We start from the raw sequence: 24,718 nt of genomic DNA on the forward strand, positions 1-24,718 counted from the left end.
CAATTCACTTTGTAATCAGATAGTGACTATCAAAATGTCCACAATGCTCCTGCACTGTCACATCATCATCAAAACAGAGAAGAGCACTTACACACTCGCATATCACATATCACAGCGGATAAAGTTTTAAAATGACGAAATAAAAACACATTAATAACAATTAATTTAGGCAACAGAACAGAAATGACTGAATTAATCAGGGATCATTTCCTCACCAATGACTTTTTCCTCAGGAGATGAGACAGAGACTGATGTGGATGATGCTGATAATCAGAATGGGAACTCATTTCCCATTGTAAACTAATAATATCAGTAATATCATTTTTCCATCAGAAGATTGGGTTATGAATGTTAATGTAGGTGGGGCATCTTTCAGTGGAACTGACATTAAATCTTTAAATGAAATTTTCTCTTTTCACTTTTGGGTGTAACCAGTTTTAATGTGCTAGAACTTTACTTGTAGTTGAGAGACATGCAAAGCAGAAACATATTTCAGTTCCATACCTATATAGAGTCCTGTACCATATATATATATATATATATATATACACCGATCAGCCATAACATTAGAACCACTGACAGGTGAAGTGAATAATATTGATTATCTCATTACAATAGCACCTGTCAAGGGTTGAGATATATTAGGCAGCAAGTGACCAGTCGGTTCTCGAAGTTGATGTGCTGGAAACAGGAAAAATGGGCCAGCGTAAGGATTAGAGAGACTTTGACAAGGGCCAAATTGTGATGGCTAGATGACTGGGTCAGAGCATCTGTAAAATGGCAGGCCTTGTGGGGTGTTCCCGGTATGCAGTGGTTAGTACCTACCAAAAGTGGTCCAAGGAAGGACAACCGGTGAACTAGCGACAGGGTCATGGGTGCCCAAGGCTCACTGATGTGCATGGGGAGTGGTCTGATCCCACAGAAGAGCTATTGTAGCACAAATTGCTGAAAAGTTAAAGCTGGCTATAATAGAAACGTGTCAGAACACACAGTGCATCGCAGCTTGCTGCGTATGGGGCTCTGTAGCCACAGACCTGTCAGAGTGCCCATGCTGACCTCTGTCCACTGCCAAAAGTGTCTACAATGGACAGGTAAGCATCAGAACTGGACCACGGAGCAATGGAAGAAGGTGGCCTGGTCCGATAAATCACATTTTCTTTTACATCATGCACTATGGAAAGAACACAAGCTGGCGGAGGCAGTGTGATGCTCTGGGCAATGTTCTGGGAAACTTTAGGTCTTGGCATTCATGTGGATGCTATTTTGACACAACCACCTACCTAAACATTGCTGCAGAGCAGATACACCCCTTCATGGCAACGGTATTCCCTAATGGAATTGGCCTCTTTCGGCAGGATAATGTGCCCTGCCACACTGTAAAAATTGTTCAGGAATGGCTCGAAGAACATGACAAAGAGTTCAAGGTGTTGACTTGGCCTCCAAATTCCCCAGATCTCAATCCAATCGAACAACTGTGGGGTGTGCTGGCCATCAAGTCTGATCCATGGAGGCCCCACCTCGCAACTTACAGGACTTAAAGGATCTGCTGTTAATGTCTTTGTGCCAGATACCATATATATATATATATATATATATATATATATATATATATATATATATATATATATATATATATATATGTATATATATTTAGTAGAATATGTCAAAATCATGTAAATTGTTTTCCCAGGCCACCACACATATATCTTTAGCTTTTACCCTCACACACACTCCTCTTCAGTTAGCCTGGCCACCAACATCTGTGTCTATTTCTGCCTGTGTGTTTTGTCCTTAACCAGACTGTGGGACTGAATTCCCTGGCAGTTTATCAGGGGAATAATTACCTGCTCCAGCCTGGGCATCCCTGAGGACTTCCTCTCTCATCTCACCTCAATAATAGATCATTATAGAGCAGGAGTCAGAACTAACATCAGTACCTGCAACGAGCAAGACTAACAACGTGCAGTTGTGACCTGGGAAACACACTGAGCTACAGCAAGCCAAAGGCATATAAAAGACCATGTTTATTAATGACCCTTAGTCTCAGTCGTCTCTGGAGGGCTCACAAAGGCAGATTCAATGCAGCATTGCCCTTTTATTTTTCTTTCCTTTCCTATACATTGTGTTCTCTCCTAAGTTTCACCCTAAGCCAGTATATTATAGACACCATAACACTGAAAAAAATATAGGCTACTATTGATCTGAGCCATCAGTGATGCTATCACACGTATTATTCTCATTCATCAACCCATTCCCACCTTCTTTTTCCCCTCTCTCTGTCTTTCCCTCTTACACACACACTCTCTCTTGACCTGAATGATAGTCAGAACATCTGGACATGCAGTGGAAATATATATACGAAAAAACAAAGCACATTCAGTTTTATTTGTACTACCTTATCTTTATCTCTGAAACCCAATTTCATTAGAAGTTTGATCCAATCAAACCAGGGCTCTTTATTTTGGATCAAACTGAGTTGCTAAATTTGTAGGTATGGTTGGACAACATGGCAAAAAACATCATAATGCAATATTGGAAGCAGGACTGAGCGATATGGCTATATAATATTGATTTTGTGATAATTGATGTCACAATAGTTTTTTCTGAGATGTCGCAGGTATTGTCAGTATTTTTTAAATTTCAAATAGATTTTCAGTGTTAAGAATTTTTGTAGGACATTAGATAAAAATATAAAACAGTTTATAACACTGTTTTGTTGCTTGCCTATATATCCCAATACATATCGTGTATTGTAGAAATGTTTTCAAGTATCGTGATATGATATTTTGTCATATCACCCACCCCTAATTGGAAGATATCTTTTCGATTTAAGACATGTATCACTCTATTTAGTTTGGCTGAGGTATTGCTAACAAAGCACCAACAATCAATGATGCCCTGTTATGAAAACATTCAGAGATTTTTATCCGAAGTGTTTAAGACGGAGATGGAGAATAGGTTTTATATATATATATAAATAAATGTTCAATTCGATATTTGTTACAGTGAGGTAAGTAACTGTAGCTACTAAAGCTAGAGCCATAGTTACAATATTCAGAAAATGATTGACATTATATCATCGTATAGCCCAGTCCTATTTGAAAGGGTTGATTGTTTATTATTATTATTATTATTGTTGTTTTCTTTTTTTGTACACACAGAAATAATGGTACCAGGCAGTACTTTATCTTGTTGCTGAATATGTATATATTCAGAGTGTACTGTATATTTTACCTGGAAATTTAAAAACAATTTACGGTGTCACTGCTCTAAAGGTTAATTAAAGGAACATCACATGCACTTCCCTAGATAAAAGATACATACTAATGGTACTTAACAAAGACATACACCCTTAATGGCAATCTGTTTTTAAAGAATCCCTTGACTTGTGCGTTTTCTTTTCGTGCTACACAAACTTAACAAATACGTTGTAAGCAAATGCACAAATGCTAACCATATTCTTAACTCCAAAAATAATCCCTGTATCATTTTGTCTGCTCAATTACATCATGCAAACTGCTATAAATTTCTAAGTGAGGGTGGACAATATGGGGAAAAAAAACAAAAAAAACATCATCTAATCATATTGCAAGTAGGACAGGGTAATATGACGATATAACACCAATAATCGTGATAAACTGTGTCACGATAATTTTTTTTTAGCTACTGTTAGTATGTTTCCTTATTTTTAGTGTTAAGAATTTTTGTCGGGCATTAAATAAAAAATATTAAACTCACACTGTTTTGTTGCTTGCCTATATATCATGATACATACAGTGCATCATAGAAATGTCCACATACATAAAGTATCATGATGTGATATTTTTGTCCTGTCATCCACTCCTAACTGGAAACTATCTAACTATCTTTTTGATCTAAGATAATGTCTCCTATATTCTGGATGCACATATGCTCGTTGGTATGCTTAGTCCATGGCCTAGTGAACTAGCATGAGGATTTGTTGTTCTGTAAGTCGCTCTGGATAAGGGCGTCTGCTAAAAGCTGCACATGTGAATGGGAGTGTAAATGTGCCACCCCAGAGACAAGGATAAGTACAGTTTATTTCAGTACAGTGTACTAAAGGGGTTATATCACTGCTTCTAAAATTATGTTTATCAACTGTTTATAATAGTGGAACACTTTGATCTTCTTCATGAATGAAGAAGACGATTTTTGTTATTATTATTATTATTATTATTATTATTAAATATAATAAAAGAGCAGTCCACGCATTAAGCACGAGACTGTAAGACTGTCTTTAGAATGCCAATCAACAGTTAGAGCAGGCAGAGCACTTTTCTCAGAGTAAACACAGCAGCACCACACCATGTCCCGGTACTCACATGAGCGACGTGGGGAACTGCGAGGCGCGCGAGCCGTGAAGCGCCGAGCACGCGAGCACAATGAGCAGCGGTGTAAGGGGCGATCCCGGGCTCATCCCACGCGCCATGTCTCTGCACTCATCCAGCGCTGCACTTCTCTCCGCAGATAACGATCCTCCCTGCTAGTTAATCGGATTAGCCGGCATCAGGTTAAAATCAGATTGTGTCCAGTTCTACGCGCTCGTGTTAAATGGCCCGCCGGTTACCGGGAGTGCGCGCGCAAGCCGTCTTTCCGTCACGTCTTGCCGTCACGCGCAACGAACCGTCATTCGTGTGCCCCTTTTAAGACCTGAGAAAACTCTTGAAGCAGGAGTATGGCGGGAAAAGTGATCGATGGGATGAACGGCTCGGGTCGGTGCGTGTGTTTGTGTGTGTGTGTGTGTGTGTCTTTCTCTTATCAGAGCCTCATCTCTATTCTAGTGGTAGAGCCTCCAACCTATTGGCTGGCATCTCTCTCTCTCTCTCTCTGTCTCTGTCTCTCTCTCTCTCTCTCTGTCTCTCTCTGTCTCTCCCTCTCTCTCTGTCTCTCCCTCTCTCTCTCTCTGTCTCTCTTTGTCTCTCTGTCTGTCTGTCTCTCTCGCTCTGTCTTTCTCTGTCTGTCTGTCTCTTTCTCTGTCTCTCCCTCTCTCTCTCTGTCTCTCTCCCTCTCTTTGTCTCTCTGTCTGTCTGTCTCTCCCTCTCTCTCTCTGTCTCTCTCCCTCTCTTTGTCTCTCTGTCTGTCTGTCTCTCTCACTCTCTCTTTCTCTGTCTGTCTGTCTCTCTCTCTCTATCTCTCTCTCTCTGTGTCTCTATCTGTCTGTCTTTCCCTCTCTCTCTCTCTGTCTCTCTGTCGCTCTCTTTCTCTGTCTGTCTGTCTGTCTGTCTGTCTCTTTCTCTCTCTCTCTGTCTGTCTGTCTGTCTCTCTCTGTCTGTCTGTCTATCTGTCTGTCTGTCTCTCTCTCTTTCTCTCTCTGTCTGTCTGTCTCACTCTGTCTGTCTGTCTGTCTCTCTCTCTCTCTCTCTCTCTCTCTCTACCCGACTGATGCCATCAAATTACAACACACCCGAAAACAATTAAGTTTGTGCTCCAGCCTTTAGTGTGTGGCAGTGGTTTAGGTTCTAAACTACTGATGTAAGATCTCAGTACTGGCACCGGCTCACTGCTGAGACTTTGATCAAGGTCCTTAACCAGAAAGTGCTCAGATAATTACTTACATCAAAACATACAAAGTCTTCCCTAAACCATTTACTGTGCCTTGAAAATCATTTACCAGCTGTGCGTTTATTTTATTTTATTATTTACTGCAGAGTTATTGAATTCTCGAATCTGATTGGTCAGAAATTGTTGAGTAATCTTCCATAATAGCAGCTCTGACAATATTAGCTGTAATTCAAATGATTATATTAATGTGCTCCTTCTAATCCATTATCACTGACAGTAATGTTTATTTAACATGTATGGCAGGAGTATCAAGTGTCACCTGCTGGTGGTGGTTTTCTTCCACCACATTTGTGCTTCTCGAAAAACAGCTGTTTTGTTTGTTTGTTTGTTTGTTTTTTGTCTTGTTAACTTCAAGAAAGAAAAGGATAGGCTATAACTTAGTAAATTATAACAGAAACTAATTAGTCTTGTGGCTGTTCCACAGCATTAGATGTAAGTATAAATGGTTAAAAAGCATGTAATTCATTAATAATTGAAAAATAATAATTAGCAGACTGCTGTGGTATAAGACAGAAAACTTTGGAATGCTGTAATTGGAAAATAATCAAGGTTGGCATGGGAACAGTAACTCTGCTTTGTGTCAGGTCACTGTTGTTGTTTAATTTGCTATAACAGCATGCCCCTCATGGTTTATTCCTGTTTAAGTTTAGATTATTTTAAATTATTTGCCCAGCACTCCAGGGATAGGCTTTGGATCTACCACAACCCTGACCAGGATGAAGTGCTTACTGAAGACCAGTGAATGAATACATGGAAAGGCAAAAGTAACACATACAATTAGCATATTATAAATGGAGCAGAAAATGAATGAATAAAGATGAAAACTTGGAATATAAGTATTCACAACAGTGTTGTGATTCAAATGAGATGCACAGCAGTATAAAGCAAATGTATCTTATACAGGCTTAAACAGCCTCTATATACCTCCAGGCAGTGGAATAATACTGGATTCGTTTCCCCTCGACCTGCTCCTCCCCTGCAGGTAGCTTTGGGTTTGTTAGCAGTTTTAGTCTTCATGAGGATCAACTGGCTCAGGCATCCTGCCTGACTTGAGAGGAACAGTGAGGGTGGATTTTGCAAGGCTGCAAATCCAAGTAGACGATTTTTAGGACTGTACTGGAGATAACCCACACCTCCACTATGCTTCAATTATTAAGCATACAGAGTGGTATATAGAACACAGTTTGCACAGGAATACTCTTTTGGCCTTGCTGTCATACACCTGTCATATTTTGAGTCATCTCTGCTTGTTATTTTGCATGACTTTGAGGAGAGTTATTAGCGGAATCGTTTGGTTTGGGAAGGCACTAGTTTGGCATGCAATTTTAATAAAGCAATAAACAGCAAGAGGGTGTGTGTTGCCGTGATTTTATTATGGGTAAGGCATGTTCTTAGGCATGACATGAAGCCGCGTACCTAAAACCCCCTTACCTATGATAAAATCACTTTATAGCACAGTGAGGTTGAATTCTCAAATCTGACTGGTCAGAAGGTGTGCATTATTTTTGTTTACTCGTATGGCTCAGACTGCAATTTCGGCAGTAACATGAAAAATAGTTTTATATTAAAGTGCCCATTTGAATATGTTACTTTTTTTAAGAATATATTCTTATTTAGCAAAGAAAAATGTAGAAGTGTTGAAGTTTTTTTTTTTTCAGGGACATTTTATTTAACATTTATGAGACATGAGATTCCAGGTGACAGAGTTTTGTAACAGTCACAGTGCTTTGCAAAGTTTCCCAGCAGGACAGAGGAGTTGGAGGTTTCTCTGATAAAACTTAGAGGATAGAGGATAGAGTTAGAGGTCTCTCAGCCAAATGACAAGCTGTGTTTTTTGAAAGAGAGAGAGAGAGAAATAGAGAGAGAAAAAGAAAAGCAGATGCTGGTGAGGGAACGACTGTTTATCGTTGCTATAATGTAAGTGATAACTGGAACTAACTTGTCTCGCAGATATTCCACAATATTAAATCTAACTGTAAACCGTTAAAATGTGTGAAGTGTCCTTTATTAATAAATTAAACATTGTAATCATTGGCAAAATGTTGAGGTATAAGTGGAATAACATACTCCAGACTGTGCATTTATAAAAAATTATAGACTTCTGTGTGATAATGGCACTCCCTTTGCTTGGGGCCATATCAAACCACCTGGGCGTGGATTATTTTCATATAACCACATGGTCTGTTGTGTGTTATTCCTTACATAATGCACACCCTCAGGTGGCTTACTGCTTTTGTAAAACGGTGATAGAAACAATAAATCCAGTGCTCAATAAATATTTTAATTTATTATTATTCGCTTTAAACAGTTCTTCTGCCACACAATGTAGTATGTTAACAGTAAGCTTTGGTTTCTAAGCAGCATAACAAACAAAGATTAGGGTATTGCACAGACAGAACAATGACTCAAGTGTAATAGATTTGTTGGTTTACAACTTTATACAGAATTAAACTTCGATGTGATCACAGATATATGCATATAACAAGGATTTTACAATGCCTTCCAATCCGGCTCAACCAAGTAGATTGTAGAACCGTTTAGAAACACGTTGTATTTTTTTCTTGATTTTATTGCCATCAGATTGGATCCTGTATACTTTTCTCACAACTAGCTGGATTATCTCATGCAGAATATTTTCACAGTTGCCACATAGTTATACGATGTGACCATTACAGACAAGTTCTGATGTTTATGGCACACAGAGCAGCACATACAGATGAACAGAAGAACCGTGTTTGAATCTTGAAAATCTTTTTATGTATTATCAAGCCAGTGTTTACCTCATTGAGCCAAGTACAATGGACACCTCTTCATGTGTGGTCATAGACATGCTGTGATTTCTCACTTTCCTTTAGAACCTAGGTTTTAGATTAAATAATTCAGACAGTAATCTGATGCTCCTAGTGAACTCTGCATATTCCCCTTCAGAGCATCAGTACAGTAATGTTTAACGTCTTTAATGAACAGACCCCGGTTTTGCCCCCTCCTATAAAATGCATGTGAAAGGTCTTTGTGTTGTGTTTGCTCTTGGAGATAGACACTTTCCTTGCGAAGAGATAAAAGTTAATCAGAGAGTAGGCGTGGAGGCAGGTCGGGGCAGAGGGAACAAGCTGCCAAGGGATTTCGGCTTTCATCCGTTACCTAGCAACCGTTCTCTGGCTCGACGACGGCTGTGGCAGAGAGGTTGTGCAGAAGAGAAAGAGAGAGACATAAAGAGGAAGAGCGAGTGAGAATGGGGGATAGAAGTGCAAAAGAAAAGAGCAAGGCCATAACATAGGGATGAATGAAGTGTTTTTCCTTTCTCCAGGGAGAAACTGAATTGGACTAATGGCAAAAGCACAAGGAGTTCTCTTATTTTCCTGTTCCATTGTTCAGTCTCTGTGCCATTCAATTAGCACTGTCCTATCGACCAGCTCTCAAAAAGAGCCAAGGATTTCTGAAATGCGAAAGAGGATCAGCTGCTTTTCTGAGTAGGAGACACCGCATGACCCAACAGTGGTTAAGTGAAAACAACAATATCGGTGTGTGATAAAAGCTCAAGGCCAGCATGCAGCTAAATAAAAAGAACTTTGGAAAAAAGGCACTGCATCATCAAAACAAGCCCTCTCATTAAAATTCCCTGTAGATGTTCAGTGAAGACTGTTGTTGTGACCTCTTTTTTTCACAAAGAGAACTCAAGCTTCAGGCACTGATTAAAGCTCAGTGAAGACCAGAGTTCATGTGCACTCTCCTTAAAACCCAACAGAAATACAGGAAAATGGATCTAATGCATGTCCTCGCTTTCTATTCAGTGTGTTCTCAAGGACTTAGGCTCAGATCCAGGATAAACACAAATGTGGAATTCGAAAATATCAGCTGTACATTAAAAGTTCATTAAAAGTTAGCTGGGGCAGTGCCAGAAAAGCGGAAGAGTAATAAACAAGTTTATAAAGCATGGCATGCCAAGGCTGAGTACCATCTATACTTGAGTCTAAAGTCATAGTTAAATTTCACTCAAATCCATAATTCACAGACACATTACTCTGGCTGATAGAATAGTGAGCATAAGACCAAAGACAAAGGCAGGAGTGACTCTATGGCCTGTAATAACAATACAGCAACAACTACTACTACTACTACTACTACTACTACTAATAATAATAATAATAAATGATATACACTGCCCAGCCAAAAAAAAAAAAAAGTCGCTGTTTAGATTTTAATAGGCAAATACATAAGAGTCTATGAATGGATCATTATTAGAGTGATTATAATGTTTCTAGCATGTTATATGAAAGACGTATCATGGCCATATTCCAGGATGACATTGCCAAGATTCATCAGGGTTAAAATTGTGAAAGAATGATTCAGAGAGCATAAAGAATCATTTTCACACATGAATTGGCACCTCTGAGTCATGATACGTCTTTCATATAACATGCTAGAAACATTATAATCACTCTAATAATGATCCATTCATAGACTTTTATGTATTTACCTATTAAAATCTAAACAGCGACTTTTTTTTTGGCCGGGCAGTGTATATCATCATCATCATCAAACATTATTATATGTATCATTACATGTTTATTGGGACAAGGAATCTCTATTTACACTGTGATAAAAATATATCATGTACTAAAAATTACTTAAACAAAACCCAACACAATTGTGTTCCGTAGACCTAACCCAGAAGACCATTATATATGCACACACACACACACACACACACACACACACACACACACACACACACACACACACACTACACCAGTCCCATGGGCCCTACTACCCTTCTACACTGTATCTCCATGGCAACATACCCTGCCTGCATTAACCAGGAAGAGCATGTCAGTGGTATCAGTTTTATCTCACACTGTCTTGTTACAATCTTTGTATTAAGTCAAATTGCTGCTTTGGGGCATCTTAGTGATTAGTGCTGTAGTGTTTAGTGTTTAGTGTTTAGTAGTGTTTAGTGTTGAGGGCATTGGTCAGATTTTGTAGCAGTTGTATATAGAGTAGCCTGATGTTTACATTTCCTGAAAGCTACTTGAATGTTAAGTAGATGAGTGGAAAGATTTGACATCTGTTTTCTTTCCAAGATACACACACGCGCACACACACACACACACACACACACACACGCACATATATAGATAGATAGATAAGTTTCTAAGGTTGTAATATGATATGGTTTTATTTATTTATTTATTATTTATATTATCAGTGCCAGTATCAGAGCTGTGGTCCAATTGTTATATCAGCAACTTTGTTAGTCCAGTTAGTGATGTTCACTCACTGACTGTGATTAATCACCTTTGTGCTTCTTTCTTCACATGAGATGAAACCCTAACGTTTCAAAAATAAGCATCACTCTCTAGCAAGATGCCTCCCTCTGTTGGTTAAACACTGTAAATACAACTTTCTCTACAACACTCTAGGGACCAGCTCCAGTTATTAATCTCGAGTGATTAAAGTAAGCACAGATTTTATTATCCAAACTGTGAATTTTATCTGAAGGGCAGAATTGCTTTGAAGTAAATAAATGAGTTACTTAAATTCTTCATTTCAGCAAATAAAGTAAATGAAGTAAATAAGTAAATGCAAGTCACTCATGAAATGACACAGTAATCTTTATGACGCATGAAAAAGTTTTCATGTGTGGTTGATTTTCAAAATTTAAGGCAATGAAGATTTTTTTTTTTTCAGAGTAGCATATATATATATATATATATATATATATATATATATATATATATATATATATATATTCTAGTGCACACAATGTTGTACAGAAAACTTGCATATTATATAACTGTATAATTATAATTTAAGGTTGGTTTAGCTAAGTACCTCGTTTCTGTAATGTGAAGATATAAAAAAAAGTATATAAATAGAATAATGTAGAGAATAACACATAAACAGAACTCATGGTTGCAAATCTGAGGAAAAACAACTACAACAGTAATAAATCATCATCTACCTATAATTTCACCATGTGTAACTTTATGCACATAAACAGCATGGACAAACAAATAGTCAGCATTTTATAATCATAAGGTTTTGCACTTTTGGTTGGACTTGTGGAGTCAATGCCAGCTCGAGTACACACTGTCATTAAAGAAAAGAGGGGATATACCAAATACTTAGAAACTCTGAAATTCTTGTAAATATTTCAAATATTCTACTTTTCACTCAAGTTGCTGTCAATAATATAATTTGTAATTAAAATTGTTGTATTAAAAATTTGAAAAGAATGCTAAATAGAAGCATTTTACTAGTGGTGTCAGACTTTTGGACCCCACTGTGTGTGTGTGTATATATATATATATATATATATATATATATATATATAAAAGAGAGAGAGAGAGAGAGAGAGAGAGAGAGAGAGAGATTGTTACAGTACATTATTATTATTTCAGGAACTGTATGGTTTTTAAATCGAGCCTATAGTTAGTAGGTGGGTGTACACATTATTTTTCAACTTGATCAGTTAGGAGCATGAGTTCCAAGAAGGTTAATAAATTCAGCAGAAAACTAGCACAATAGCTAATTCAGAATAGCTGATTACTATATAAAAATAAAATAACAATTACTATATAAAAGCTGCATGTAATCGGACATAAAGCTGCAAAATGTTTTTGTCAACTAAACTATTAGTGGTGTATGACAACATCTCACAGCCAACAGTTAAATACAAAAGCAACATTACACATTGAAATGAAATAAATGGATGACAGACACTGCATAATTAATCACTGTAAATGTAATTAGCCCTATTAACCAACATTGTCTGCAAACAGCAAATGACTGTTTATTGATTATGATGATGAAGTTGGTGGTGGTTGTTGTTGTTGTTATTAATATTATATGTTGTTATTATCACTTTTATTATTAATGTGCAAATTGTCAGGGAGATTTCTGTCTCTTCTGCTTCTGAAGTCCCCCTCTTTGGTAATGTATTTTTATCACTGGTGGGGATAGGCTTTATCCCTGCTTCATCAGACTGGATTAAATACATGCATTTCCCATGCCCAACAGTAGATGATGCAATTCTGCACTTTTGGACCGCCAGTTGTGAGAGAGAAAAATGCGTCTGTCTGACAAATCTGTCAGGCCAATCAGGGCCATTTCCTGCTATGAGTGGTAGCAGTGCTTTAAAATAAGAATACATAAAAAGCACCCATTACTATGATTTGGCAGAAAGGTTTATGCTTTTAGGCAGTAGCAGGGGCCTCCTTTGCAGTGTGAGTAGAATATAAACTGCAATTTACACAACTAAATTAGGTAAATAGCGTAACTAATATCCAGAGATCATGAAGAAGGGGCAATCATGAAGCATTCATATCTATCTGGGGTGGAAAAACACACAAAGAAAAAAGAGATGAAACAGACCCAAAACACCAGAAAGTAAATATCGTTAATTAACTGGTACGTCGCTTATTACATCCGAGATCAAAAGACACAGAGATGATATGATTCAGCTAATCATTATCTGGCTAATTCGGCTCTTCGAACACACCTGTTGTTGATGATTAGTATGGCTGGATTGAGTTATCTGAGATCATTGCGCGTTCATGCGCTGGTTTAAAAGGGGCTATGTATCGATAGTAGAAACACTGATCAGCAGCGCTGCTATTGGTTGCCCACAATGGCCAAAGACCGCGCCCACTTTTTCTCAGCGACAGAGCAAGAACTCTTAATGGAGGATTATGGCGAGTTCCACAATTTAATAAAAACCTCAGGGAACACCTCAAAGGCTGCAAAAGCCAGGAAAGAGGGTTGGCAAAAAGTTGCAGACAGATTAAATGCATAAGTAGTGACGGTGTTAGATGTTTTTATCACTTATTACAGTATATATTATGTACTTTTCTTTTTTTTTTTTTTAATTTTCATAATTACTTTAATCTTTTATATTAGAGCCACCAGGGGACCCACTAGAACTTGGGAACAAGTAAAGGTGAAATACAAGACTATTCTACAAAATGGTAATATTAACTACATATACTGTTCATGTAGTGTATGTGTAGTGTTGTAGACATAGACAAGTTCTCCGCATCTCCAATACTGTAAAGGAAAGTGCCACTCGCAGAGAATCTCAACGCGATGCACACAGCTTGTGCTGTTGTTAAAGCCCTACTCCGACGAGTCCAACTTTTAATATGAGGTTCCAACAAATTAATTATGGAAATGACACCTTCACATGAAAAACCATATCTTTCAAAAACTGCACTATCACGCTGTGCTAATGGATCCTGTCTGTCTGGCAAAACGCGATTAAGTCTAAAAGCTCTGGGAATTATCCTCACACCCTCCGCAACAGGTTGCTGTCGTAAAAACGTGCAACACATGGCTGCAACAGACTTCCCCTATCACCTCTGCTATAAAGCCGCGATCTAATCCTGTTTACATGAAATAAGCCTGATCCTGAGCAGGTTTAAGCTTACGACCCGTTGCTATGACAACAACTTCAGCATGAGCGTCGAAGAACCAAATAATCCAAGATCATGCCAAATCCAGCTAACTGAGTTAGCGACGTACGAAGAACGGGCCCCTGGTTTAGTCCATTTGTCTGTGTTCTGTGTTCTTGATGTAATTAAAATGGTTAAAGTTAGCAGCTAATTACAGCTAACTAGCTAGTATCTAGAGTAAGAAGTGTTAGGCCAATGAATGTTAAGTTGCTAGCTCATTACTATTAGCTTTCACAACAGCAGCCTATTGATTTTAAAGATAATCACTGCTCAGGTGGTCAAAACAAACCCCTACAGTTCTTTTCAGAAGTATAGCAACTCAGGTGATGAAATGATTTTCCTTATTTCAGACCTTTTGTTATGCTAAGTAGCTTCTAATGGTCATTGTCAGGAATGGTAGTGTTGGATGCAAAGGCAGGTTTAATTGATGAACACAAAACAGCAAAGGGCAAATCCAAAAACATAATGAAGAGCATGCAAAAAGTCAGGTGATTGGCAAACAGACTGAAAGTATACCAAAACAAACAGTCAAGACAGAGTAGCCATCAGAGACCAAAGGCTTAGAATCACTGCTAGTGTTAAGCTAGAGGTGAAACTTTGCACTGAAAGCTTGAAAACTGGTTTTTAAAGGGATTGTATGATTAGAAACAGGTGTGCTGAAGGAATGTGATCTGGGAAGTAGGTCATGTGATCGATCATATGGTGGAGTTTGTAGTCCGCTGTGCTGCTGGGAAATGGAGTTCAGAGTGGGTGTTTGCTTGTGGTGTGAAATTCTGGGAGATGTTACAAAAGCAGGATGAGGATCATTTTTCAGTTGCTATTGGGAAATATTTTGGGGCATCATCAGCCTTAGAACCATCTGAAAGTCATGTACTGTAGGTACATTTTTTAAACTTGATTATTGGTGTGTCTCAATCAGCTCCCTAATTCAGTAGTCAGGACACTCCTCAGGGAGTCGGCCATTTTAAGGGCTGTTTCCAGTGCACTGATACGGTCGCGCCCTAAAAAATCCCACAATGCACAGCAAAAACCAGGGAGCATCAATGCTCACTATGTTCCCTTAATGGAAGTGACATCATGTTTTCTGAAGCCTCTCAGCTTAGAAGAAAAGGCAGTCAAACTCTCAGCCAGCTTCCATCTACAAATGTAAGTAGCTAGTTATCATTGTTGTAGCTCTCAAATTATTACTTATTTTTAACTTTATTTGACATTCTACATATGGTTTGTTTGAGTCTAAGGACTTTTAAGTGTTTAATGATTTTTTTTAACCCCTAGCTAGCCTATGATCCTGCTTGAAGTACCATGACAGAAATGCATGTGATTAAGCTAACAAATTTATATGACATATAAAACTTAAATATTTTGAAGTTTTTTAACTATTGGTGACATTTTACAACACGAGTACATAGTCATGTCACCTGAAATTGAGTTATCAGTGTCTCAATGTGTAGTGAACCAGGGTCCTTAACATTGCCAGAACTTGTGTACATGATATACTGACTCACGACCTTGGGAGCTAGGGAGTTGATTGAGACACAGCATGAGTTTCCCCCAGTCATGTCTAATTTATGTTAGCTAAGGTTTGCTTAAAAAATCGGTGAAGCAGAAATTTTAGTGTTCAACTGCATTGTAATTTATTACTGTATTTATTTTATATTATTTCATTTATCTATTTAAATATACTCTTTAGTTGTTGACGATAGCTCTGAAGCCAACTACATAGCTGTAGACCTTTTCCACACTTCCGCGTTACGAATGCGGAAGCATAAAGTAGCAGCGTTTCAAAACTTCCAGTGAGATCATGAACAGTGGCAACAAATACAGCTCACAGTCACTGCAGTGTCTCTAAGTGCACATATAATAAACAAATAATCCCTGCACTCAGAGTGTAGTGAGCTGGTTTTCAAACAGAAACTGCAAAAAATAAAAAATAAAAAAAAAAGAACGATTCTGATTGATTAATCCTGTTTCTTACCACATGGTACCCAATAAAACATGATTATATAAAGTAAGGGGCTCATTCATTTGTTCATTTGAGTTTTTGAGTGGTTAAATATGGAATCCTAAATATGATGACTGTTTAAAAAAAAAACATGAACATCATTAATAGTGCAACTGCTGCACTTTTATTATTTGATATTAAATAAAATTGTTTTGCACAATAATTGCACTATAATGACATACATCAAATGTATATACACCCGTATAATGGGCTATGCTGCATGTGTGTTATAATTCAGGGGGGATCAAACCCAAAATCTATCCCCAGCGACACCACTGGTTGAACTGATTCATAATAGTAAAACATTTCTTTCTTTCTTTCTTTCTTTCTTTCTTTCTTTCTTAGTTTTGGCCTAAATTTTGGAAATTGAAAACTGTACTTTGAACATATGGTAAATAACGGTATCATTAAAATTCCAATGTAGACTGACTCGCATTTCTAAAGAAACAAAACAAAACACTGGTGTTAGTTGCAAATAAATGGATCTTGCGTGAAAAGGAGGTGTTGGAAGTGTTGCCCAGCATTAAAAGAAGATGCAGTGGCAAATGGAACCAATTTATAACCCAGCTTTCATCCTCTGGAAAAAGAAAAAGGTCTCTAACATCTGTTCCCTCATAAGACCTTGATCTTCTATCAGCTGAGGCAATTGCTTACAGTTTACTGCTATGCATACACCAGCCTGTCCTCTGCTTATTTATCCTACACATAATTTACGAATAAATCTGTTCATATCCAGCTTTATAAATGAGGCCTACTGATGCCTCATTAACAGAAAAGGAGGCCTTACATTTTGACAACTAGTTTCTGTTTTAGGTCCTTCAGCTGAAATGATTCAGTGTACAGAGTGGAAAATGGTACATGCTACATTAGTTGACATTAGCTACTTTGTTACATCAGTACATCCCCTATATGGAATATGGAAGATTGCAAGCTAATGCAAGTCCATAGAGATATGCATGTCAACCCTGGGTTTCACTTGTTTTCTAAAAATGCTAGGGACTTTGGAGATACAGTATACAGTAAGATGTAAATGCACAATATAAAATAAACCTAATTCCTGCCCAAAAACAGGGCCTTCTGTGTGAAACTGAATAAGGAAATAAAGATGCATTTTTACATTTACAATAGAATCTCTAATATTTATTAGACTCAGGGAACATTTTTATTCATATATTTTCTTTTCTTTTCTTTTTCTACAGCACAATTTGCATAATTTCATGACATCCTATGGACAACCATAAAACCATGACATTAAATTTCTCATTTTTACAAGTGAAAAAAAAAAACAAGACTCATTTTACAAGCATTTTACAGTCAGCATACATTTTTTCAGATAAAGGTACTCATTTTTCCTTTTTTAAACAGAATCTGTAGGCAAAAAATATCAACAGACATCTAGCAGAACATGCAACATCCATGTAAAACCATAGAAATTCATTGACGATTTTGTGTATTTTTTTTTTCCACCTCATTATCTTCATTGTGTAAGATTACACAGATTTTATTAGAGAGATTGATGTGGGTTGATTGACATCATCCAGATAATCACATGGATCACTTGCTCACATATTAAGACAAATACATATGTACAGACAGGACATTGACCTTGAGTTCACACGCACATGCTCAGTGTCAAACCAAATAAATATTCAAACCTCTTCTTATAGAAAATATCTTATGTATTTACATAATCAAAAATAATCAATTCACATTCACACCATTTACTGCAACTGAATACATCAGACTCATCATGTTAGTTCCCAGGAATACAGCATAACAAACCAGGCGGACATTACACTGACACAACAGAGAGGAGACAACAGCCATATTTCAGTCATTATTTAAAGGGGACACAGCTTTTGATTGAAATCCAGATACACAGCACTACTCGAGGTGGAATGCGATAGACATAAAAATAATTATATTCATTTTAATTGGCCATTAAAAGTGCGCTCTCATAGTTTGTAGACCACCAGCAAGGGTAATTTTTTAAATTTATTTTTATTTTTTTTTAGATTTTAGATTAAGCGGTGCCTTTTTTTCCCCAGGACAATTCATGGGTCACTGTATTCCTTGTAGCAATAATTTCACATAGTCGTAATGATAAGTCCAACACACATTGGAACAGAAACTTAACTAAAGTGCATATTCTCAAAATGTACTGTGTCAAAACAGTTTATACATATATATATTTATATATCTTCATTCGAAGTAAAATTAAAAGTAAAATTATGTTGAAAAGATTTATATATATATATATATATTTTTTCAAACTCTGAAGAAATGCATCCAGGCATAATTCATGTTGCATAGAAATACCCAAACTGAAGCAGTGGATTTGGTTAGGACATTAGGTTGGCACATAGTTCATTTCAGTGTGACAGCAACCCAGTCACCACACGAACATTTCTTCACTCAATCCCAAGTTGTATCTGTACACTACCTTTACAAAATGTACTGAATATGATCATTAACGAATCATTAAAGATCCTTTTTTCCCATATGCAAAAAAAAAAAAAAAAAAAAAAACACTGACAGCAATATGGAAACACTGATTGCTTTTGTTTTGAGAAGATCTGTGGGTTCATGTATTGATTCCTTCATCTTCATTTTTGGAACTAAACCAATGGTCACTGTCTGGTGTTGGAGCACAACCAAAAACACTTGTACTTTTACGCATCTTTTTACACTGATATGGTGCAGGCAGTGAATATGTTTGATTTTCTGCTACTAAAACTGAGATGAGCAGCAACAATTATTCATTCCAAAAGCCAATGAAAAAAAGTAACAGCTTTAAACTGCACCACGGTGACACTCATTTATACAGGCACCATTTGAAATAAATACAACAGTGACCAGATTTCAGCTGAGCCAATTCAGAAATCTGCATCTATATTTTTTTCGTCCGTTTTTTCATTGCATATTTGTTTGAACACAGAACTTTATCACAAAACAGGACTCACTTTTGACATCAGAACAGTTACATGACAATTATTTTGAGATGCTTTCAAATAAATACGAACACATACAATCATTCTTTGTATTTGATTCAATGTAGTTTCTACTATGACTTTTCAGAGCACTTAAGGCTCTTTCAAGAACATAGTTCATGGTCTACAGATGTGCTCGGAATATGAAATAAAACCAGCAGTGGTTCTTTTACCACCACTGCAGTCTCTTGAAAGAATGACGTCCAAGTGATATAACCTCTGACACTTCATTTTTTTCACAGACAAAATGAAATACTGCATAAAAATCTCAGATTCGGATGAAATGGTTTCCAAAATATTAGTAAGACAGTAGAGACTGAGCATCACTGAGCATGTGTGCTTAATGGAGCTATGCTGAAGGTTCATACTGTATTTATCACATAAAAAAATCTGAACTCATTTTTTATTTTATTTTCTCAGTATGTACATAACATAATCTGATATGATAAATTTAATCATATAAACTATACAGTGGACTGAGAGGGAACGAGGTGGTTATATTTTCTGAAAATATCAGAATTTTTGCTACTGATTTCTCTTTATATATATATATTTTTTGCTTAATTTGATTTCATCCACTTACATATAAACACTCTGTTCATTAATTGCAAGAGCTAAGAAAGTTTTTAAGCCCGTTGACTATTGTCAACAAGGTTTAATCATGACACAGTTATTACTGAAATGTCATTATCTTCCATTTTTTCTAGCATGGTCACTTATTTCTGCACTGGTTGGTATGGATCAGGGCTGCGTATGAGGAGAACTGGCTACTAATTTGTGCCAGCTCACTGCTCGCTTCCGCATGTCCACTTTGTCCAACCAGATGTAAGCTTCACCAATCAGTGTCTTCTTCATAAACTTCCCTCCGTTAGACACCAGGAACAGCTGTTTTTAGGAAGAGAGACGAGAGCACAGAACGTTTTGGAACATTCGGAAGGTGGTTTACGAGTTCCACAAATTCCATAATGATGCTCTGATTTAATAAGATCCCTAATAGAGCATTAATTTGTATGCTAATTATTCTTGACAGTCATGGCATGTTTGAATCTTAGAGGCTCTAGGAATAATCCAACTGAAACTTGCACTTAGATCTCAAGTCTAATGCTATTTAAAGTCAGTGAGAAAACAAATTCCAAATGCAACACGAACTCAAAATTAGAGTGTACACATGATTGTGCACTGACCTTCATACCCATATGTGGGCCTTCCCCAAACTGTTGCCACAGAGGTGGAAGCACACAATTGTCTAGAATGTCTTTGTACACTGTACCATTACAATTTCCCTTCACTGGAACTAAGAGGCCTAAACCTGTTCCTGCATGACAATGCCCCTGTGCACAAAGCGAGAAATAAAGGTTTAATTTAGAGCACTCGAGTGGTCTGCACAGAGCCCTGACATCATCGCCACTGAACACCTTTGGGATGAAGTAGAAGCTGACTGTGTGCCAGGCCTCTTCGCCTGATATCAGTGCCTGACCTCACTAATGCTTTTGTGGCTAAATGGACAAATCCTCACAGCCATGCTTCAAAATCTAGTGGAAAGCCTTCCCAAAAGAGTGGAAGTTATTATAATGGCAAAGGAGGGACTAAATCTGGAATGAGATGTTCAAAAAGCACATATTGTTGAGATTGAGCAGGTGTCCACATACTTTTGGCTGTTAGTGTACATGTAAAGACTTTTTCCAGGCACTTTGAATGCTATGTGTGATTGTCAGGTGAAAATTTAATATGACTTTATTAGGTCATATTTTTGAGACAGTTCCTCATTATATTGAGATACTTGAAATGACAGAAAAAGGCTTCCACAAATTTAATACATGGCCTTCATTTGTATTCATTTGCTTATTCAATCACTGCTTCTGAAGTGACAGAAATGATATATGTGTGTTGCTGAACCACATGTACTTGTTTGTGAATATATCTTTATTTTATGTGCTATAGTTTGTTTTTTAGTCTTTCTCACCTGAATGGAGTGACCAGCCGGGTTGAGACTGAAGCGGAAAGTCTCGTTGAAGGAAGGCTCTCTGTCATGGCGGCACACTCTTGTCTTTTTCTTTATTATCCGCTTCTGTGTGGCTACGTTAACCACATAGAGCTTCACATACAAATCTTAACAAGAAAAAAACAGAAATTATGACTTTAAAATTGTAGCTTATCACTCTCATTTTTTTTATCTTAAGGAAGAGGTACATATTTATTATGGTGGGGGGGATCTGCTGCTAAGCTTAGGCTCTGAAACAAGAATGAATTCTAAATAATAATAATACACCTACAACAACATCTTTATGATCTCTGGTACAATTCAGGGTGTATCCTGGGTACTGAGACTGCTTCAACAATTTCTGCTTAGGATAATAATATTATGCATTACGGATCCTGTGGCAGAGATGTGAGCTTTAGAGAATCCTCCATTACCAGGCAGATGATCTGGAGATTTGAACTTGTAAGTAATATTCCTGCACTGCAGAATCTCAAGAACCAGCTGCTCTCCTTCAGTCTTCATCTCTTTCTTCAGCGCCACCTTGATCTCTCCAATCATATGGTTCTTACCTACATCCATATAAATCCATAAAGTCAGTCAGTATCAGTGATACAAAGGACATGCTAAAGTGTTCATATTATTCAACAGATTTTTAATACTAATGCAGTTACATAACATCTTATTTTAGGAGTACAAGGCTTTAATTAACACCACCATACACTCTGAACCTAATGTATGAAAGAAATAAAACTAAACATTCAGTGACCTCTAGTGGACGTGAATTGAATATTTACTACACTAGATTTAAAACACATCAAGAATGTATACCTCAAAAAAGAAAGTACAGAGTGATAAATTAAACCTTATCTTTACCAGTGTGACATTACATTTAACACTACATCAATTTTAAAACAATTTCATGTAGTCTTTGAGGAACAGACTACTGCATATAAAAAGCTCGATCTTAGGTCGAGATCAAAAATGTTAAAAACAGCTTTCTCTTATATGTTCAAGGGATTTGTTTCTTTGGTTTTAAAGCAAGGTTGCAGACTACTTCCTGCCAGACTGGAGCCTGTCTCCTTTCATTCTCTCTTGAGATGCGCACACAGACACACACACACACACACAAATACACTCCCTTTTCTGCTGAATAATTCAGAAGAGTAGAGCAGTGACACATTAGAACGGCTATGACAGACTACCGTATCTGTTAGCCCAACAGGATCCCAACATCATAAACAGCTTTTAGACGTGCTAATTTAACCTCGGGAGCATGCCAGTACTATTAATAAACCTCAAAAGGTGCCTTTGCTGAAACATTCTGTTACATACAATGATAAAGCTGATGATGAGAGATGAGATTGTAACTTTTTTATTTTCTGAGAAGTATCTTAGTTACTTTACCTACCTTCGGGTGAGGAATCTCAAAAACGACAAATACTGTCTATATACTGTTTATTAGTCACAGTTGTTCACTTTAAAAAGACAAAATATTCTTATCCTCAGACAATAGCTCACACTGTCAATTTTACATAATATTCTTTACTGCCTGTTCCAAACACAAGTGGCCATTATTTCTTAATGACAGATAGCAATAAGCTTACTTTCAGAGTCATGCAGATTCTTCAGAGAGTCTGAGCCTCTCAAATCCAAACCATTAGGAATCGTCTTCCTGATAGACAAAGAAACATTGATCTATTAATATAATTTATTGGTTCATTCCATCATTTTCTATGGATACCTGAGCATTTTTTTTAGAGAATACCAAACTTGAGTGCTTGCTGCCAGTGTAGACTGTAGAAGAAGACACATATAACCACCAAGAGGGATGTTAAAATAAACATACTCACTTCCTCTTTTCATTTCAATTAATTTCATTCAAGCTCCTATGCTAACACATAATAGATATGTACATTATGTTAAAATATCTATCATAATTATGTTATTCTGCATGCAAATATCTAAACTGTTACTTAATTTATGTCAAATTTGTTGTTATATAACCATAGGTACACTGATATTCTGATTTTACTGATTTGGCTAAACTACTAGATTTTTTGCTACTAGATTTACAGAGGACTAAGTGAAACAGTAAAAAATAGGCCACAAAAGAATGATATATACAAATATAAGGAGAGTAAAGGGAATCGAATATGTGTGTTGTGAAACAAACATACAGTTAGCATCACTGCCATTGGGAATAAACTGTACTTAATCAGGGATGGAGAAATTAGTAACACGGACAAGGAGACAAGTTGATTTCCTGAGAAAGTCCTCGGTGCAGAAGTCCAAGGTGTGGAGCTGGATCTGATCTCCTCTTAATCCTACTATAAACCTAACCCTAACCCTAAGCCCTAAACCCTAAACCATATAGTGCACACAACAAGAAACAATACATTAAATACACTTATGCAGCCTGAAACACACTGAGTTGTCTTCACCCCTTGGACTTTCGGCTCAACTTGGCTCAGCTAGTAGGAGCTGAATCAGGTCTGAGTTCACCACATGGGCTGTTTGTTCTGCAGTGAGGGGTACTAGGATTTCCTGTCTTGGCTATTCCTTTCTTTTTTTTTTCTTAGCTGCCAAGAGGAAAAGTAGATTCAACAAAATAATTAAAAAAAATAAAAATAAATAACCTATTTACTTTTTGCAAAACTCTGCTATGTATGGTTCAACTTAGTGATCTTCATGGTGGTGCAATGCAATTAAATGCAGTAACCATAGTACAAGCTACTCATTTTGAATCACACCACATGATGCACTACACACTTCAGCCTAGCCAAGATCTACAGTGGATATATAAGTCTACACACCCCTGTTAAAATCACAGATTTCTGCGATTGAAAAAAAAAAGATAAATCATGTCAGATCTTTTTCCACATTTACTGTGATATAGCAACCAACAAAATTCAAGTGAAAAACAAAGAGAAATGTTTTAGGGAAAGAAAAGAAAAAGAAAAAAACTTTCCTTTCCAACACCTCCTTAACTAATATTGTGTTAAAACACCATTTGCTTGTAATACAGCACTCAGTCTTTTTGGGGAAGAGTCTACCAAATTAGCACATCTTGATTTTGCAATTTTATTCTACTCTTCCTTGCAAAAATGCTCCAGATCTAACAAATTGTAAGAGGTCTAACAAATCCCTCGTCAAGTCATTCCACAGGTTTTCATTAGGATTTAGATCTTGGCTCTGACTTGGTCATTCCAAAACAGTGATCTTCTTCAAAAGCCATTTCTTTGTTGACGTGGATATGGAAGTTGATGTCATGCTAGAAGGTGAAATATTTCTTCAGCTTCAGCTGCCTAACAGAGGCCTGCAGGTTTTGTGCCAAAATAGATTGGTGTTTGGAGCTATCCACGATTCCTTCTAACTAGACAAGAGCCCCAATCACAGCTGAAGAGTAGCAGCCACATAGCATAATGCTGCCACCACTATGCTTCACTATGCTGTGGGTATGGTGTTTTTTGGGTGATATGTTGTCTTGTTTTTGGTCCAAACATATCTTTTAGAGTTATGACCAAAAGGCTCTACATTGGTCTCAAGCCATAACACATTTTGCCATGTTTTGGTAAAATTTAGGTGGGCTTGGATGTTTTTTTTTTCATGAGAAGGGCTTCTGTACCTTGCTCACCATTATTGCATTACTTTATCTAGCATATTTTAGCCAAGTCAGTTAGGTTTCTGGGTAAACAGTACATGGGCCACTCGA

General features: G+C 37.1%; 2 protein-coding genes across 9 annotated transcripts in view; both read right to left on the reverse strand.

Annotated features, from left to right (window-relative positions):
* LOC113534270 (voltage-dependent calcium channel subunit alpha-2/delta-1) overlaps positions 1–4,820 on the reverse strand; it is a 100,159-nt gene extending 95,339 nt beyond the window's left edge. For 2 of the 3 annotated variants that reach the window (XM_053234825.1, XM_053234826.1), the window contains exon 1: positions 4,344–4,820. In XM_053234825.1, coding sequence (XP_053090800.1) covers positions 4,344–4,450 — 107 coding nt within the window. In that variant the 5' untranslated portion in view covers positions 4,451–4,820. The remainder of the gene's footprint in view (positions 1–4,343) is intronic. The other variant, XM_026926942.3, reaches the window with a different exon arrangement.
* Positions 4,821–15,492: 10,672 nt separating this feature from the next.
* pclob (piccolo presynaptic cytomatrix protein b) overlaps positions 15,493–24,718 on the reverse strand; it is an 82,710-nt gene continuing 73,484 nt past the window's right edge. For all 6 annotated transcript variants that reach the window (XM_026927096.3, XM_053234861.1, XM_053234864.1 and 3 more), the window contains 4 exons: positions 22,611–22,678; positions 21,441–21,575; positions 20,989–21,134; positions 15,493–19,910 (listed from right to left, as the gene is read on the reverse strand). In XM_026927096.3, the coding sequence (XP_026782897.3) occupies positions 19,767–19,910; positions 20,989–21,134; positions 21,441–21,575; positions 22,611–22,678 (493 nt within the window). In that variant the 3' untranslated portion in view covers positions 15,493–19,766. The remainder of the gene's footprint in view (positions 19,911–20,988; positions 21,135–21,440; positions 21,576–22,610; positions 22,679–24,718) is intronic.

Source organism: Pangasianodon hypophthalmus, chromosome 6 (genome assembly GCF_027358585.1).
Source record: "Pangasianodon hypophthalmus isolate fPanHyp1 chromosome 6, fPanHyp1.pri, whole genome shotgun sequence".
Classification (NCBI taxonomy): Eukaryota; Metazoa; Chordata; class Actinopteri; order Siluriformes; family Pangasiidae; genus Pangasianodon; species Pangasianodon hypophthalmus.